Raw genomic sequence first — 15,051 nt, 5'->3', positions numbered from 1 at the left:
GACAACGTGTGTATATGTTCTTAAAGGTTGTGTAGATAGGAAAAGGTAATACATCTGAGTCTTTTGTGAAAAAAAAAACATTCTATATTTATTAAGCAGAAGAGAACAATGTCCAATTCATGGTCACCCTGTTAAAGTTCATGCAAATAAGCAGGAATGTACTGACATATTTACAGTAGGTTACTTTCCAGGTGCGCTGCACGGTGTGGTCATAGCTTATATTTCCCCACATAGAAGCTTATGCAGGAGTTTGTACTATTTGACAATGCAAGAGAAACCGTGCACTTCAATTTGAAAGGGTTGTATTGATGTGTATCAAGTTTACACAGTTTAACGACTGTCTACTCATCAGTAAATCACCTGTGCAGATGCTCCTTGAGACTATTCGACTGGAAAAGAGTCTCATTATCTTCAAAACTACTGGCTGATTCAGTTAACTTCAGCTGACATTATTTATGCCCCCTTTTATGTGCAAAAACAGATACATCCATCTCGAAATGATGTAACCTTAACTGCCCACACATGCTACTACGCATCCTTCAAGTTGGCATGGATAGTAAGACACACATCCACTAGAGGGCAGCTCAGAGTCAAGCAGTATGGACAACAACAGACATGGCAACAGAGGAGGAGTGGTGGGGGAGGTTATGATAATGTACCTGTACAGAAAGAGGCTTGAGTGAAGGCAGCATTGTAGGTGGCAGCGGTCAGTGAGGCCAGTGAATACATGGAGGCATGTGGACAGAGAATTTTGTTTCACTTTACCACTGACAGAAACTGACGATGACCTTTCAGACGTCTATGGTTGTCTCACTGCTACACTGCCCCTAAGATTCTGGTGGTACTGCTCCATTTCAGCTTTCAGAGAACGGGCACAAATATGGATGAAATAAAGGCAGCGTACAGACAGAGGGCTCTATCACTATGAGTATCTATCTCTGAGCATGAATGAGTCGTGACAGAGTCCATTTGGACACTTTTCAAAGTTTGCTCCACAGGCCTTTGGCTGTGTACTTAGGTGTATAATCATCATCCTGTGTACATATGTTAATGTCAGCCGCCTGCCTTTGCGTGTGAATTTGTTTAACCACCAGCAGAATTTCCCTGCGTGGCTGTGCACTCCTAACTGATGACAGTGTGTTTACTGAGTGAGGGGGTGCATCAAGTTGTGGACGGGTCATTTCTACCACAGTGTCCATGGGGGCTGCTTGAGTGGGAAAGAGGCCAACGAGGAAACATTGACAGGAATTGAAATGACCGCCCACGGCAGTGCTTGTCTCTGAAGAGACCGTCTGATCATCATCCTAGAACACATGAGGGAGAAATGATTAATCTCCAGGAATGCCTCCTATTAATGCCACTTATTATATCAAAACAAGCGGGTCTGAATGTTTTCTCTTACCCGTCACGTCCCAGCAGGAACAGAGCAGGTATGCTTGGTTTGACAGTGCTTCCATCAGTTATCATATCAAGGTACTGACTGTCATTGTCCTCAGCATTATCAGCAATGAGAACAGCTTTGCCTCCTGCCTCCTCCACATGTCGGGCCTTTTGAACAAAGGAACAGCCTCTGGAGCGCACGTGAAAACAGATAAAGACATGGGAGAATCCATTTTAATTGAAATCAGCCAGCCATCATAAAATGTAATATAACATCCAATGAGCTTTATTCACACATTTAGTCAAACCTTACTGTACCATGAAGCCAGTTTGTACTGTTACACAACTGCACAGAAAGAGGACAAAAACAAACAGAGGAGAAAAGATGTGCGCGTGGACACGCTCAGCTCGAGCTTTGTGAAACTGAGAGGCAGTGGTTGTTTTAAGCGGAAGTAAACCCAAACAGGAGGGGTTCCCTCTCTCTTTTTGTTTCATTCTGTGGTGCCTGCTGGATGCAAAAGACTGCAGCATTCACTGTGTTAGGATTTCCAGGTGACACATACCGAAATGCAACAACTCGTGTAATCGCTCTTGCATAGCTTAAAGCGTCTGAATGCCATCTGTGTTTACTTGCTTGGACCATGTTTCTGCCCTTAAGCACAAGATAAAGTAGGGTACTGTGGTGCCTGGGGTGAACATTGTATGAGCTTCATGAACAATCTGCAGTTGTGACACACTGCCAGGCTGCATGTCTGGCTTTGCTTGTCAAAACACAATTTAGTATTCGGTCCTAAACCCTCATTTGTGCTGACATTATGTAAACGAAGATAACAGGGCACGTGCTGTCAACTCAAGTTGATTTGACGCTTATAGATCATGTCGGCTGTGGCAGAGGGTGGTGTTGCCCTCGGGACGGGTGCTGGATGGGGGCGTTCTGGCCGGTGGTGCGACAGTCCTATTTGTTGTTAGTTACATTGTTTTTTTTCTTAAGATTTATTGAGTGTATTGTCCCTCTATTCTATGAATAACTGTGTTTAATCTATGTGTTTTACTCATGATCGTGCTCCCTCCGTTTCTGTTTCATATTGCTTGCTATTCATGTATGTGTGTTTGTGTATATGCAAGTATGTGAGAGGGGGTGGTGGTGAAGGGTATTTTTTTTTTTGTCATTTTGTGAAGGACTCTGTGTTACTTTGATGTATGAATAGTGCTACACAAATACATTTTCACTGGTTGATTGATTAAAGTGAGTTGTTTCATGCTCAGCATCTATGAAAACATAAACACACTATCACAATTTAAGTGCGTTGTAAACATTAGGTCCCAAGTGTAAATCAAACTGGATATTCAAATATGACACATCAGTCTCTTGGTATTTTTTGAAAAGCCAGACAGCTAACTGCAATAGTGCCTGTAATTATATTCTTTACAACTGAAGGCTAGGAGTTTGCAGGTGTAGTCAGCTCTGAAAAGCTGCATCAACCAGTAAAGATAAATGTTTTCTTTTTGCTGAAGGGTGTTATAGTGTGAACACATGATTTGCATCTACAACACAGGACCTCAAACAGGATATACAAGGAGTTGCCTTACTTGCCAAACCTCTTTTGGTTCTTACATTTTGATCTCAGGCCACAGCTTCACCGTGACCCCGGCCACCCCCACCCTCCCTCCTCCGCTGACATCTCTGGCTTGTACAGGTGAAGCTACAAGGCTCTGAGGTGTGTGTGTGAACATACCCTCGTTCCACCAGGATGACTTGTCCCTGGATGATTTCACTGTCCTTCAGGTCTGAGCAGCCATCTGCCGGATTTGCTGGCACTAGGAAAATCTCATCATAGGATGATGTCTGGTGAACAAATGGAGAGAGCGAGAGAGAGAGAGAGAGAGAGAGAGAGAGAGAGAGAGAGAGAGAGAGAGGAGGTGTGTTACATGGTGAATACACATCTGAGGCTTGAGACAAGTGAAATTCAGGGGAGGGCGGAGTACTAACAAAGTCTCCTCCGAAGTCTTTAGCAGGTGCTGCACTGAAGATGTACCCTATCTCCTCTGGACTGATCACCCGGAAATAAAGCAGTTCATTGATCCCCAGACCTGAAGCAGACCACACAGAGAGAAAAAAGGGAAAACGTCGGGCTTCTCTCTGACATGTGAATTACTGCATCGTGAGTATGAAGTCAGTGTTGGTAAACCACACTGATATGTGACGGAGATTCACAGGGAATACGACAGAGTGCAGCTAAACCAGGGACGAATCACCTTAGCATGCGCCTGAAAGCCCTCTGTTAGCTTAATGAGGTGTTAACAGCTGACCTGCCTCCTCCTCCTCCTCCTCCTCCTCCTCCCCTCACTCTCTCACCTGACAGGCGACTGAACTGCATGAAAACGCTCCAGAGGTATAAAACCACAGCTGCTGTCCGAACAACCTCCGCCATGTTCAAGACATCTGTGAAGCCCCCTCGACGTTACACAGGCGAGAATTCAGCGTGGAAGAACACGTGAGGGCGAGCTTTTGTCCATCTGCAGCTGTCGGTCTGTTGTCAGCGCACAACAGAGCCGCAGCTACTTCCGCGCTTCCTTTAATGCGCATGCGTATCTGGCAAAGGCGGACTGAGCTACTCCAGGGCCTCCGGGCTGCAGCTGGGCCCCCTAGAGTGGTGCAGTCTGTGGTCCTAAAACCCGGAAGTCAGGTAGCATTCTTGCACATCCTGTTCCCTAGTCTCAAAAGTAAGTTACTTTTTCAAAATTATCTTCAGATAAATGCCTGACATAAGGTCTGTGGCTGCCGCAGGCCAAAGACATTCACATGTTGTGTTACCTGTCTTAAAACGGTGGCTGCCGACAAGTGGCTGAATGAGACTACAGAAGTTGTAGGGGACGTTAAACGCATTCATGCATCCTTAAATAAATATAGAGGGTATAAAGATATAGTATGTAACATTTCTGCATTGATATGTCAACAAGACCCTTGTTGTTTAAGGTGTTACATACTTACATGATCCCAAATGTTTCCAACAATGTTCAGACCCAGAGATGTTGTTGTTATGGTAGCAAATAACTGATAACCACAGATTCACTCTTCAAGGAACACATGATATGCGCAATAATAGTAATGGAATAAAATACAAACAGCACATTATAATGTTCATCAGGACTGAGCATTACAGCCTCATGACTGTGTAGATTTATTGCATGGCTGCTGCATTAGACTCAACACAACACACAAATAGTAGTAAAGTTGGCACTACAAGTAAAGTGTTCAAGCACGAATTAAGAGGTACAATTGTATCACTTCCTAAAGAACAATGTATTAATCCAAATATTTCCCCGCATTTAACTCCCAACTAAAAGGTTTTTTCGCACAACAGCACAATTCCACTTGCAAGGCGTCTTTTTATTGAACTTTTTAAGATGTCTGGTTCTGCTCAGCCTTGTTGCTCCTTTTTTTCTTCCTTCTCTTCTTGCAGAGGTTCAAGCTCCCAGATGGCAACTCTGGACAGCAAGACTTTGCTTTGTTTTTGCATTGACATGGGTTCTTTTTCCCTTTTCTCACCTGTAATGAGTTAATAACAGATTAGGGTCTGAAAAAAAAAACTTTAAAAACTAACTCTCATTTAAATATGTAAGAGCTACATCACTGTCACTCTCAGGTCTACAGAATGGAACATTACTCTTACACGGAGCATGTTATTTCTGTACGTAAAAATGCCCTTTACTGCTCAAGCTACAAGCACAATAAACTGTCGGCAAGTATTTTGTAAGGTTTGGGCAATCTAAACCAAGTTTTTTAGTTTCATTTTTATTTTATTCTCACTTATAACGAATAAATATACAAAATGTATCTGCTAATATTCCTTTTTTATTCACTAAATATGAAAAATATGGAACATGGAACTGTGGAAAGGAGCTAATGAGTCCCGGCTATGCTTCAGTGCATTTGTCACCTGTAACAGATCTGGCTGGTTAAACAAGTGCAACTATGATAATCATTGCTGCATTAAGCTGTTTGTTAGCTGTAGTTGGTGCCTTAGATAGCCTTTATTGTTCACAAAAACGTATAACTAACAGATTATGATGTGAATATGTAAAAAAGCAAACAACATTTGCATTATTCTGTAGCCGACAGTGAGAATGTTTGTGAGAGTGTGTCATTGTTAGCCCGACTGTCTCCTCCTACTATTATTCTCTCCATTCAATGTCAGGCATGTAATTACAGGTTTTACTACCTAAACAAGTCTAAATACAGTATTTTTTAAAAATATTAATGCTGACAAACAGATAATATCCTTTAGTCTTTAATAAAGTGTGACTTGGATAATTTCCTCTTTAAAATACTTCTGCCATAGAGGCTCCATTATTCATTATAAGTGACGTCTGTAATTCAATCTGTCAAGGACCATTGAGTTCACACTCTCAGCTTATAGTATTTCTAGTAATTTGTCCGCCCCAATGCACATAAATGTGGGTTGCATCATATCAAAGGGGAATTTCTATTTGTCAGTAAGTGTCAACACACAAGAGCAACAAACAAAAATGAAAAAAGGAACATATATAAGGAAGGAAGCACAGAGCTCTTTTAATAGCCATTTGATGTGCACAGCACCAGACCACCGAAATACACAGAAACGCCAACACACTTATAACACATACAGAAATAACAGCACCAAGAAACAAACTGTGTGAACGTATGTGTGGAAGTGCATACTAAATGAGACTAGGATTTGTCCCATCAGCCCTTTTTTTTCTGGTAGATACAGGTTCATGTTGATTCTGTCTGGGTGTAAACTGGGGGGTAAATGTGACAGTAGAACATTGGGTGGGGACCTCTATTAGTCCCCACAGTAAGACAATAATGGCGTGTATGATTTTAACATAAATAATAAATATATAAACAAATAAATAGTTTGAGTTGACTAATAAATAAAAATGTATAACAAAGGTGTGCTGTATGGACGTATTACTGAGCTTCTGGGGTTAGCTGTGTTAATCTCTTGGTTGTCAGTGTGTGACTAGTACGAAAACAGTAGGTGAGAGGACGTGAGAGGACAGTGTAGACATACAATATGAGAACAATGACAGAGCAGGAGCAGACGTGATGCATTCAAATAACATCAGTAGGTTACATTTTTCCAGGGAGTCCACTGGCTCCAGGCAGAGAGCACCAGCGGGTCTCTGGATCGGACCCTCAGCATGCTGATACTCTTCGGTACCAGAGCAGATGTGGAAAGTCGGTGCTAAAAGTAAGACAGGTCACACAGTGAGAAAAAAAACAAACAAACAAAAAAAAGGAATGGATAGAATGGAACACACATGGAGCGATCACCAGACAAGCTTGCACGTACCTCGCCGTTGTCTTTCAACACGTATTCAATCTCGTGCTCCAGTCTGAAGAAGCTGTGAGGCGAGGACCAGCTGGATGGTGGGTTGATGGTCACGTTCAGGTCCTGCTCCACCTCCTGACACTTGACAATCTGGGGACTATCAGGTTGAACTGGACAGGAAAGGAAAATGAAAGTAAGCAATCAGTAAAGTATATCTGTAAATAAGAAAGACGAGTAATGGTGGAACCGCTAATATTTGTCTCATTTACATTTTAATACTTGAGATTTAATATTGCATTTTCAGGTTATTTCTTGGAGGGGGGGGGGGGCTCAAAATGCCAATTTCTACATATTGATGCTTTATATGACAGTTAGCCTGTCGATGATTTTGATAATAAATCATTTTAGTCTATAAAATGTCCAAAAACAAAAAACTTGTGTGAAAAATTTGAATCACAATTTCCTAAAGCCTAAATTACACTATTACTCTACATTTAAGGAGCTGGAACCGGCAAATGTTTGACATTTTTGCTTGAGAAAAAATAACCAGAAACGATGATGTAATTATCAAAATAATTGTTGCAGCTCTAGTTGTTTATCTGAAAATAATCTCCTTTTCTCACTGACCTTTATGTATCTTGGTAATGTTTCGAATAAACCATTTTCCTTCATTAGAAATTTACTTCACTGAACAATGGGACCAAACACCACTATTTTCTGCTAAAGTATATGATTTCATCTTTCAAGGCCAATTTCCTGATAACTGAAACTAACCTAATCAGTGTTTGTTTTTTTTTTGGCAGAAGATGTTGTTAACTGTTTAATCTTAATAATCTTGTGTCTATTTTCCTTTAGTGCAGCTCAGTTTCACTCAGTTTCACTCAGCTCACCAATGTCTCTGAGATAAAATCTCTTGGTTTTCCTGACGATGGAGAGGTCACTGATGGCTTCAGCAGTGACAATCAGCATGGTGCTTTCCTCAGCATAAGGGGAGAGGGAGTGGGCCAGCTCAAACTGGAATCCCCCATCTTGGAGCTGCTCTTTGCTGCTGATCCACTGACATGATTTATCACCTTCACTGCTACTGAGGCAAGCAGAAAAACTGACAGTAAATGACATATGTAACTGAGGCAGTAACAGCGTTTGCTTGTTGGTCTGTCGTTATGAACCATTATACAATATTTGGCCTTTCTGTTGTGACTAGTTGTTGTTGTTTTTATTTTTCCTTACCAGTTCTCGCCCAGTCCGAGGCGCACTGCTTTGTATTCACTGTCGGTCCACTTACAGCTGAAGGTACAATCATAAGACTTCGCCCGACAATGGATGGGAGAATCTATAAAGAACCCAAATGAGAGTGAACACAAGAAAAGGCGAATATTTCACCAAATGAAAGACACTGAATGATTCATCTTGTCCTTCAGGGTCATCCTCGAGACGCAGAAATGCTCCTCCCAGCCAGACACCCAGAGCGTTTTAAGACTCATCAACTTTGAAAGACTTCTGCAATTTACAGCACATGAAGAGGAATACGTATGGAAAAGGAAACCAGGGTATCTCACCCGACTCATCTTCCTCTTCATCCTCCAGCAGCAGTAGATAGGTTGATGATAACATCTCTTGCTCTCTCCAGCAGCTGTATTGGCCCAGTTTGGGTGTATCTATGTCCGTCAAGACCAGATTCTGACCAACCTGCCTGATGCTGTCATCTAACTTGACATCCTCCATCTCTTCATTTTCAACCTTCCATGTGACGGCTTCGTCGGTCTTTGAACGGCAGGTCAGTGTGACTGGATTCGGGTCATTCCTTTTTGCCACCACAACTGCACCGGCATAGGTAAATAGGAGACACACATGGACAAAAACGAGTCAACAGGTTTAGAAACAGTCAATATATAGATAAAAAATAGTGTCAGAAAACAATATGTGGACCATAGATAATACATACAGTTTTCTGGAAAGTGGTTGAGCTCATGTGCTCTTGCGAGGCTGATGAACAGAAGCCCGAATATCCACAGTGACAAAGCCCCCTGAGAGAGTGTGACAGCAAGAGGGAAATTCAGAAATTAAGCGATTCTGCCGGGATTTGCTAGTTATTATTGTTCATTTCATCTTCAACTGAGAAACAAAATGAAAATCTGGTCATGAGACATTTCAGTTCAATACCTTAAGTTGAGAAAATGTGTAAAAATGACCCCATTCTGCCACCTATTCAAGCATCTATTGACCCCCAGCAGTTTCATTCTTACCATCTCGATGAAGTTACACTGAAGTGATGTGATGAAAAAACTGATGTGAGCAGATGTTGCGTCGTAGCAATCCTGGCGATCGTATGCTTCAACTGTCCACGAAGCATCATATTTATATCTATGAATCCTGCATGCATCGTCATCATCATCATCATCATCACCTACACCGACACCACCGAAATGGCCCCTTTGGAGGTGAAACAGAGTGATGTGATAAGCTGATAAGAGGACCACTGACAGAGGTGGCAGTCAGGGCATTTCCTCTATGTTTTGCATGTCAACGTTTTGTAAATAGCGAGTTTCGAAAGACTGAGAGATGAAGATAAGAGGTGTTAGTGTGGGTGTGCGGTGGGGTGGGGGTTTGCCCTTAAAACAGAATACTAAATCATCTTAGAAAACACACAACTGGACACACCCAAGCACCCCCGACACACACTTGATAATGCAATTTTTTTGAGAACTAAACAAAATGGACAGTGTACAGTGATACATTTGGCAACAGAATATATCAAATTGGAAGGCAATTTATAGAGATAATTGTTAGTCCAGCTGCTCTAGTAATCTTCTTTTTCTATGTATTCCCCCCCTTTTTTTTAATATATATCTAAAATGTTTGAAAATGTGAACTTTTGCTGTGTTTTGTCTTCAATGAAAGTAATTCATCAAGGATTTGGGGATTTTGAGGTGTCGCTCACACAAAACAAGTTTTGGGAGATGTTTGTTTTTATCACTTTGGAGCCCAAACAATTAATTTGTTGATCTTAAAAAAATGAATCCTCCTTTTTCATCGATAATGCTAAATGTAGCTGATCCTTAATCTAAATTCTGACCCTTAACCCTGGAACTAAATCCCAGATACAACCTAGCATTATCTTGGACAATCAGATGACCAAAGAAAATGCTCTCCCTTCAGAGGTTTTCCCCAGTCACACCACTGATGTGAGGATATCTGATGTCCCTAGAGTTCCAGAGAATGCACACTTGCATTCACACGCACATACAGCTTCACACAGGAAAAGGCAAAGGGACAGGTGACAGGACTTTCCCAGCCCATGACTTTAGTTAGTTACGGGGCAATCCAGTTTTTTTTTTTCTGCCAAATGTCAAATATGAAAGAGCGAGACATTAAAGCTATCAGTCGAGAACAACAAATTTAGCTTGTGTGTTTTCTCACACACACACATAACTGAGGCAGCCCTGTCATGTGTTGAGCTGTGTGTGAGGCACCTCCACAATTCTTTGCTCCCTCACAGTTAAGCAGGTTGATTAAATGACACTGTATATTTAATAGAATCTAACATCTAAAGTATCGACACGCATGGTTTAACTACATTGTTGATATAGAATTCTGCTGAACCTGTTATATGAGCAGAAATAGCTCGTCTCAGATTTCAGTTCCTTAAAAGCATAAATAGCGTTATTCTTGTAGTAGAGCAGCTCCCCGAGTTACCTCTCACACCCTTTCTCCATTTATTTGACTACAGTGACTGCATTGGCGTATCAAGTTATTGATAGTATCAGTGTCAACAAAACACTTCAATCCAGAAGTCACTTATCACATAGTCCAATGCGAGAATACAGAGCAGGTAAATATACAAGCTGATCCCCTTATGGAGGAGAGAATGTGTCGTACAGGGTTGTAAAGGCTGACCTAAGTAGTGTGGACTGACTGAGAATTGACTACACAGGGACACAACTGTGTAGTGCTGAAAAGTATTATTTGTCAAATACTACTACTACTACTACTACTACTATGAAGCTGGTAATGTATTTTTATATACCTGAATTCATTTCAGTCTTGTTATGAGTTTCAATTTTGCTGGAAGTGCATTTTATAACTAATAAGTGTGGTGTACATTCTCAGTAGTGGCCACACTTTCTAGTTGAAAGATCAATTTGAGTCACACAACTTCTTTTTTCTCTCTAAATGAGACGGATAAATGTTACCAGAGCCACAATGTCCCAGCTGACTCTGTGTCACTTGCATATGAAATCATTTCCCTCTTTTAGTTGACACAATGTTCAGCACTCTGCCACATCCTGACGGTCAGGTCATAGTCATCGGTCAAGGTGATGCAATAACCCCAAGGCTGCGCCATCGAGAGCTCAGTTTCAGTTTCAGCACCCACCCTAACAGACATTCAAACCCCACGTGTTACAGTTGAATGTATCATTCGATTAGCAAGCTATTGAGAATCACAGTCAGGAGCACCGGTGGGTGACCCTACCTCACGTTTGATACCAGACATAGGGCTACCTTGGTTTTGATGTAAAACCCTCTGAACGGGAACATTATATTTTGAAAACTCAATATATTGCTTCAGTTATTTATAAATTCGGAGAGAAGCTGAGCGATCTGGCAAACCATTTCATATGAAAAAAAGAGTAATTCCAGGTGTTTACAGGTTATGGGGAGTACTAAAAAACAAAAATGTAGTATAAAATACTTCCTTGTGGCACCAGAGGAAGCTGAATCTAATATAATAAATTGCGGCCAGTGATGTCACTGAGTGTCTAAGTTGCAAGGACGTAACCCTCCAGCTATCTTCTATCGCCACACCTGTGATCCAAATGTAAATAGAGTTGGGTGCTGTATTTCACTCTGAAACCAAAGACACTTGGGCATCTGGAGTGGCTTTATGAAGGAGAGAGCCGAACCACACAGCAACTACTAAACTTTGGCTCTTTGGATCAGCAGCACTGGCCTTCCTTTCAATTACACAGCTTGACTCTCTATACTGGGAGTGTTTCCACCATGTTTTTCAGCTTTCAGTATCATGGAACAGACACATTTCAACCAATGCAGCAGTGCTCACGGGACCAATATTTGCACATCTAAGTTAATTGCACAAGACTGTTCTTTTCAAGCTTTTTCACCAAGTACACACTTAAAAATATATGTTAGGCTTTAAAGTCCGTCCAATGTTTCTGATTTCACAAAGCATAACTGTAGTGATCAGAGGTCCAGTGTAAGCCTCCACTTACAGACAACATGTGCTGAGTTCACCGCACAATATTTTCTCTGGTATATTCCCATTACATCATAACCACTTGTAAATATTTAAAAAACTGCGACCAATTTGAGTGTTAAAAACCATAACAAAGTGAGCTACTTAAAAAAGAAAAATGTGAAATGTAAATGTAATCTTTATTAAATGATTTATTCCACCAATACATGTTTGATGTGTGGGCGTCATAATGCAGGAGAGGCAGCGTGAGAGAGAAAGGTTTGCACATTCCACTGAATTAAATAATTTCACTTGTATTGCAGAACGAGGCAAATCAGACAAAAGGGTGGGTAACAGTAGCCATAAAAAGTCAATTCTACTTGATTTAGTCCAATTGTCAAGGTCACAATTAAAAAGCAACTTTTGTTTGTAGCCACAGAGATGAACGAATACAAAATGCTGCTGTGTTGAAGTACGGCGAGTCAGGAGGAGCTCTGAAATGTTTACTGGTGTTCGTTAGTTTGCCTCGTCCTTTGATGCCTCGTCAAAGTTTTCAACAAGATCTGAAAATGAAAAAAGGGGATGAAAGGGTGGAAGACAGAAAACAGTAACAGATAAAGTTAAGCATTTTTAAAAAAGCAAAATATTTATATATCCCATAAATGAAACTTAATTACGTTATATAAATACAATTAAAAATTTGAGCAATCTGAATTAATACAGAAATTCTGTCGGGGACAGACGCCTCTATAATCTGAAATACACATTTAGATACTTTTTTTTTGTTAGATACATTGAGACAAAACTTCTTCAACCCAATAAGAGCGTATACATTCCATGCAATAAGACATGCCAGGGACAGCCTGTTCTTGACTGATAAAAATGTGGTTATATTAATGCTACAGAACAAATTATTGTGACTCTTTGTCTTAAAAGGGGATGTGTGATTGCTCTAACCTGGAACTTCATCATCCTCCTCCTCAACAGCAACCATGGGGGCTTTGTTGTCTCCAGCTGTGAGTGGGAAGAAGAATTAAAAGCCAAGTGTTGATAGAGGACACACAAGACTACTGTCACATTCAAAGAGATCAGTAAAGAGTTCTGTGGCTACCTGGTTTTGGAAGGTTCTCTGCTAATCTCCTGAGGCTGGTCAGACTGTCAGCTCCCAGTTGGTTTAGGATTCCTGGGAGCATCTCTGTGAGCTGCTTGTTCTCGGCATGCCCTGTGATCGTAAAGGTGTTGGCTGCCAAGGAGGCCTGAACCTTTGGGTTATTGAAGTGGATCACTGTCCCCTGGTTTGTGAACATGTTCACCTAAAGTGGGATACACAAAAGGAAATGAAACGGAGAAAAAAAGGACAAGAAAACTCTAATTTTCCAAAAACTTTTGTGTCGTTTTTTCTGTTGGTGACTAGTCAACAGCTAGTTGATGATACAACACCGTGTTTACAGATGAAATGATTATAATGCTTTTAAATCTGGCCTTTTATATCATGCTATTTTTATTACACTAGCATCAAGTAGATAACGCTGACCCAAGAGCATGATTGTTGTAAAGGGCTGTCTGCCTACTTCTTTCTGTACATTTCAGACAGAATTTGTTGTACCTCTTCAATGCCAGAGATGTTGTTGACTCCCAGTTTCTTGAGGGAGAACTGCAGCTTCTTGTCATCTGCTGTAGCTGTTCTGTGCACCACCTTCTTCTTTCTGCGGGCTGACCCCTACAACGCACAAGAATGAGCTATGATGAATGAAGCTATAACCTTTGGCCAGGGCTCACAGAAAACCATTTATTTTAATTGATTTGTCAGCATGTACTCCAGCTCACCTTGCCGCCAATGCGGACTTGCGCCTGCAGTTTGGCGAGCTTCTCCTGGTTCATTATCGACTCCTTCATCTGACAAAGACACAGCACATGAACCTTAGCAAATGTAATACTTGTTCACTAACTTTATTAATCAGGGAGAAAAAAAATTCACAATTGAGATAATTGAAATACATGTGATGGCATAAGTAATTTCCCTAAAGTCATTGCAGACTAAGTATTTGTTCTTGATATGATAATTAGCGATAGACAAATATGGGACTGGCTACTGATTAAGTGTGATTTCAACAGTTGACTGGAATCATAGGATTTGTAATTTCAAGTGCCGAAACTGAAACTCCCCCAAATCCCCCCTGCTGTTTGGCCTTTCGGCACAGCAAACTAACAAGAATTCACAGCTGCCAGAAACCCCAAAATAGCTGCACACTTTTTTAGTCTGGACTCAAGTTCTGCATGAATCAGACAGCGGTGATCAGCTAAAGTTAACAGCGTTCTCCGAAGCAAAGACTAATCAATTAGCGAACAACTAAAATGGCCAAATTGTGTTGGCGTTCCCTGTGGAGATGCTGCTATGGGCTAATGCTTGATCTTTCGGCTTCCGACACAAGAAAATGTATTTATTAACTCGGACTCGGGGAATGTATGACAACTGCCGGCTAGTTTGATAGCCAGGCTAAACAGCTAGCTTAGGCCCCTTCAAACTGATGCTGCCATTCAAGTATAACTGACCATTTCTACACACTTCTAACACATAACGTGGCAAAAATAAGTCTTCCGTCTTTAATAGGCAAAAACGGTATGAGGGTGAGACAACTTAAAATGCTACAGAGACACCAACTGACCTGGGAGTGTGTAAACACGCGGGCCACACAGTCGGTAGAGGCTGGGAGAAAGGAGGGAACACCGGAAGTGACGCACTCAGACTGCTATCTTTCCGGATGCGGCCGCAGTTTTTCTTAATTTTATTTACAGTGTGTTTTAAATCTTATTTTCTAAGTTTCTTGTCGTTACGTCTGCGTTGTTAGATGTTTACACGCACGTCCCAAATAAAACCTGCTTGACTAAAATCAGTGAAATCTCATACTTTTAGAAGGACGCTTTTTTAAATGTAGTTATTTATTTATTTTTGCGCTAGTTATAATTTTAATTACCACTTAAAATAATGGCAATAGCAATTAAATACATTAATAAACATAAGTAGGCAAAATCAGCACAAGACTGATCTTGGGTTTCATCTAAAAGTAGATTTACTAGTAGAACAAAAATCCCAATAATTAATGTGTAGTCCTATAAAGAATTACAAAACTAGTTCCACTAATAATTCATTTTTAGAAA

General features: G+C 40.9%; 3 protein-coding genes and 1 long non-coding RNA gene across 6 annotated transcripts; 1 reads left to right on the top strand and 3 right to left on the bottom strand.

The window, feature by feature from the left end:
• Positions 1–69: 69 nt before the first annotated feature.
• On the bottom strand, positions 70–3,977 carry LOC119020045 (protease-associated domain-containing protein 1-like). The gene is made up of 5 exons (XM_037099123.1): positions 3,737–3,977; positions 3,371–3,471; positions 3,117–3,226; positions 1,403–1,570; positions 70–1,304 (listed from the first exon to the last, which is right to left on the bottom strand). The coding sequence occupies exons 1-5, from the start codon at positions 3,810–3,812 to the stop codon at positions 1,184–1,186; spliced, it is 576 nt and encodes a 191-aa protein (XP_036955018.1). The 5' UTR covers positions 3,813–3,977; the 3' UTR covers positions 70–1,183.
• A 154-nt stretch (positions 3,978–4,131) lies between these two features.
• Positions 4,132–10,004, bottom strand: si:dkey-88e18.2 (interleukin-12 subunit beta). Of its 3 annotated transcripts, none has more exons than XM_037099117.1 (8): positions 8,945–10,004; positions 8,644–8,725; positions 8,258–8,518; positions 7,929–8,031; positions 7,589–7,779; positions 6,720–6,868; positions 6,501–6,611; positions 4,132–4,930 (listed from the first exon to the last, which is right to left on the bottom strand). In XM_037099117.1, the coding sequence occupies exons 1-8, from the start codon at positions 8,945–8,947 to the stop codon at positions 4,784–4,786; spliced, it is 1,047 nt and encodes a 348-aa protein (XP_036955012.1). In that variant the 5' UTR covers positions 8,948–10,004; the 3' UTR covers positions 4,132–4,783. The 3 variants fall into 3 exon arrangements, with proteins under 3 accessions (XP_036955012.1, XP_036955011.1, XP_036955014.1); XM_037099116.1 differs by having other exon boundaries at positions 7,589–7,782; positions 8,945–10,003; XM_037099119.1 differs by lacking the exon at positions 4,132–4,930 and having other exon boundaries at positions 4,945–6,611; positions 7,589–7,782.
• LOC119020046 lies at positions 7,930–8,467 on the top strand. Its single transcript, XR_005075220.1, has 3 exons — positions 7,930–7,991; positions 8,120–8,248; positions 8,329–8,467. It is a non-coding gene; the product is annotated as an uncharacterized LOC119020046 (long non-coding RNA).
• Positions 10,005–12,073: 2,069 nt separating the features above from the next.
• Positions 12,074–14,650, bottom strand: LOC119019972 (transcription factor BTF3-like). Its single transcript, XM_037098982.1, has 6 exons — positions 14,559–14,650; positions 13,720–13,788; positions 13,499–13,612; positions 13,004–13,205; positions 12,850–12,906; positions 12,074–12,455 (listed from the first exon to the last, which is right to left on the bottom strand). The coding sequence occupies exons 2-6, from the start codon at positions 13,786–13,788 to the stop codon at positions 12,409–12,411; spliced, it is 489 nt and encodes a 162-aa protein (XP_036954877.1). The 5' UTR covers positions 14,559–14,650; the 3' UTR covers positions 12,074–12,408.
• Between the last annotated feature and the right edge of the window lie 401 nt (positions 14,651–15,051).

Source organism: Acanthopagrus latus, chromosome 5, assembly GCF_904848185.1.
Source record: "Acanthopagrus latus isolate v.2019 chromosome 5, fAcaLat1.1, whole genome shotgun sequence".
Lineage (NCBI taxonomy): Eukaryota > Metazoa > Chordata > Actinopteri > Spariformes > Sparidae > Acanthopagrus > Acanthopagrus latus.
This window is presented reverse-complemented; position numbering and strand designations above follow the sequence as displayed.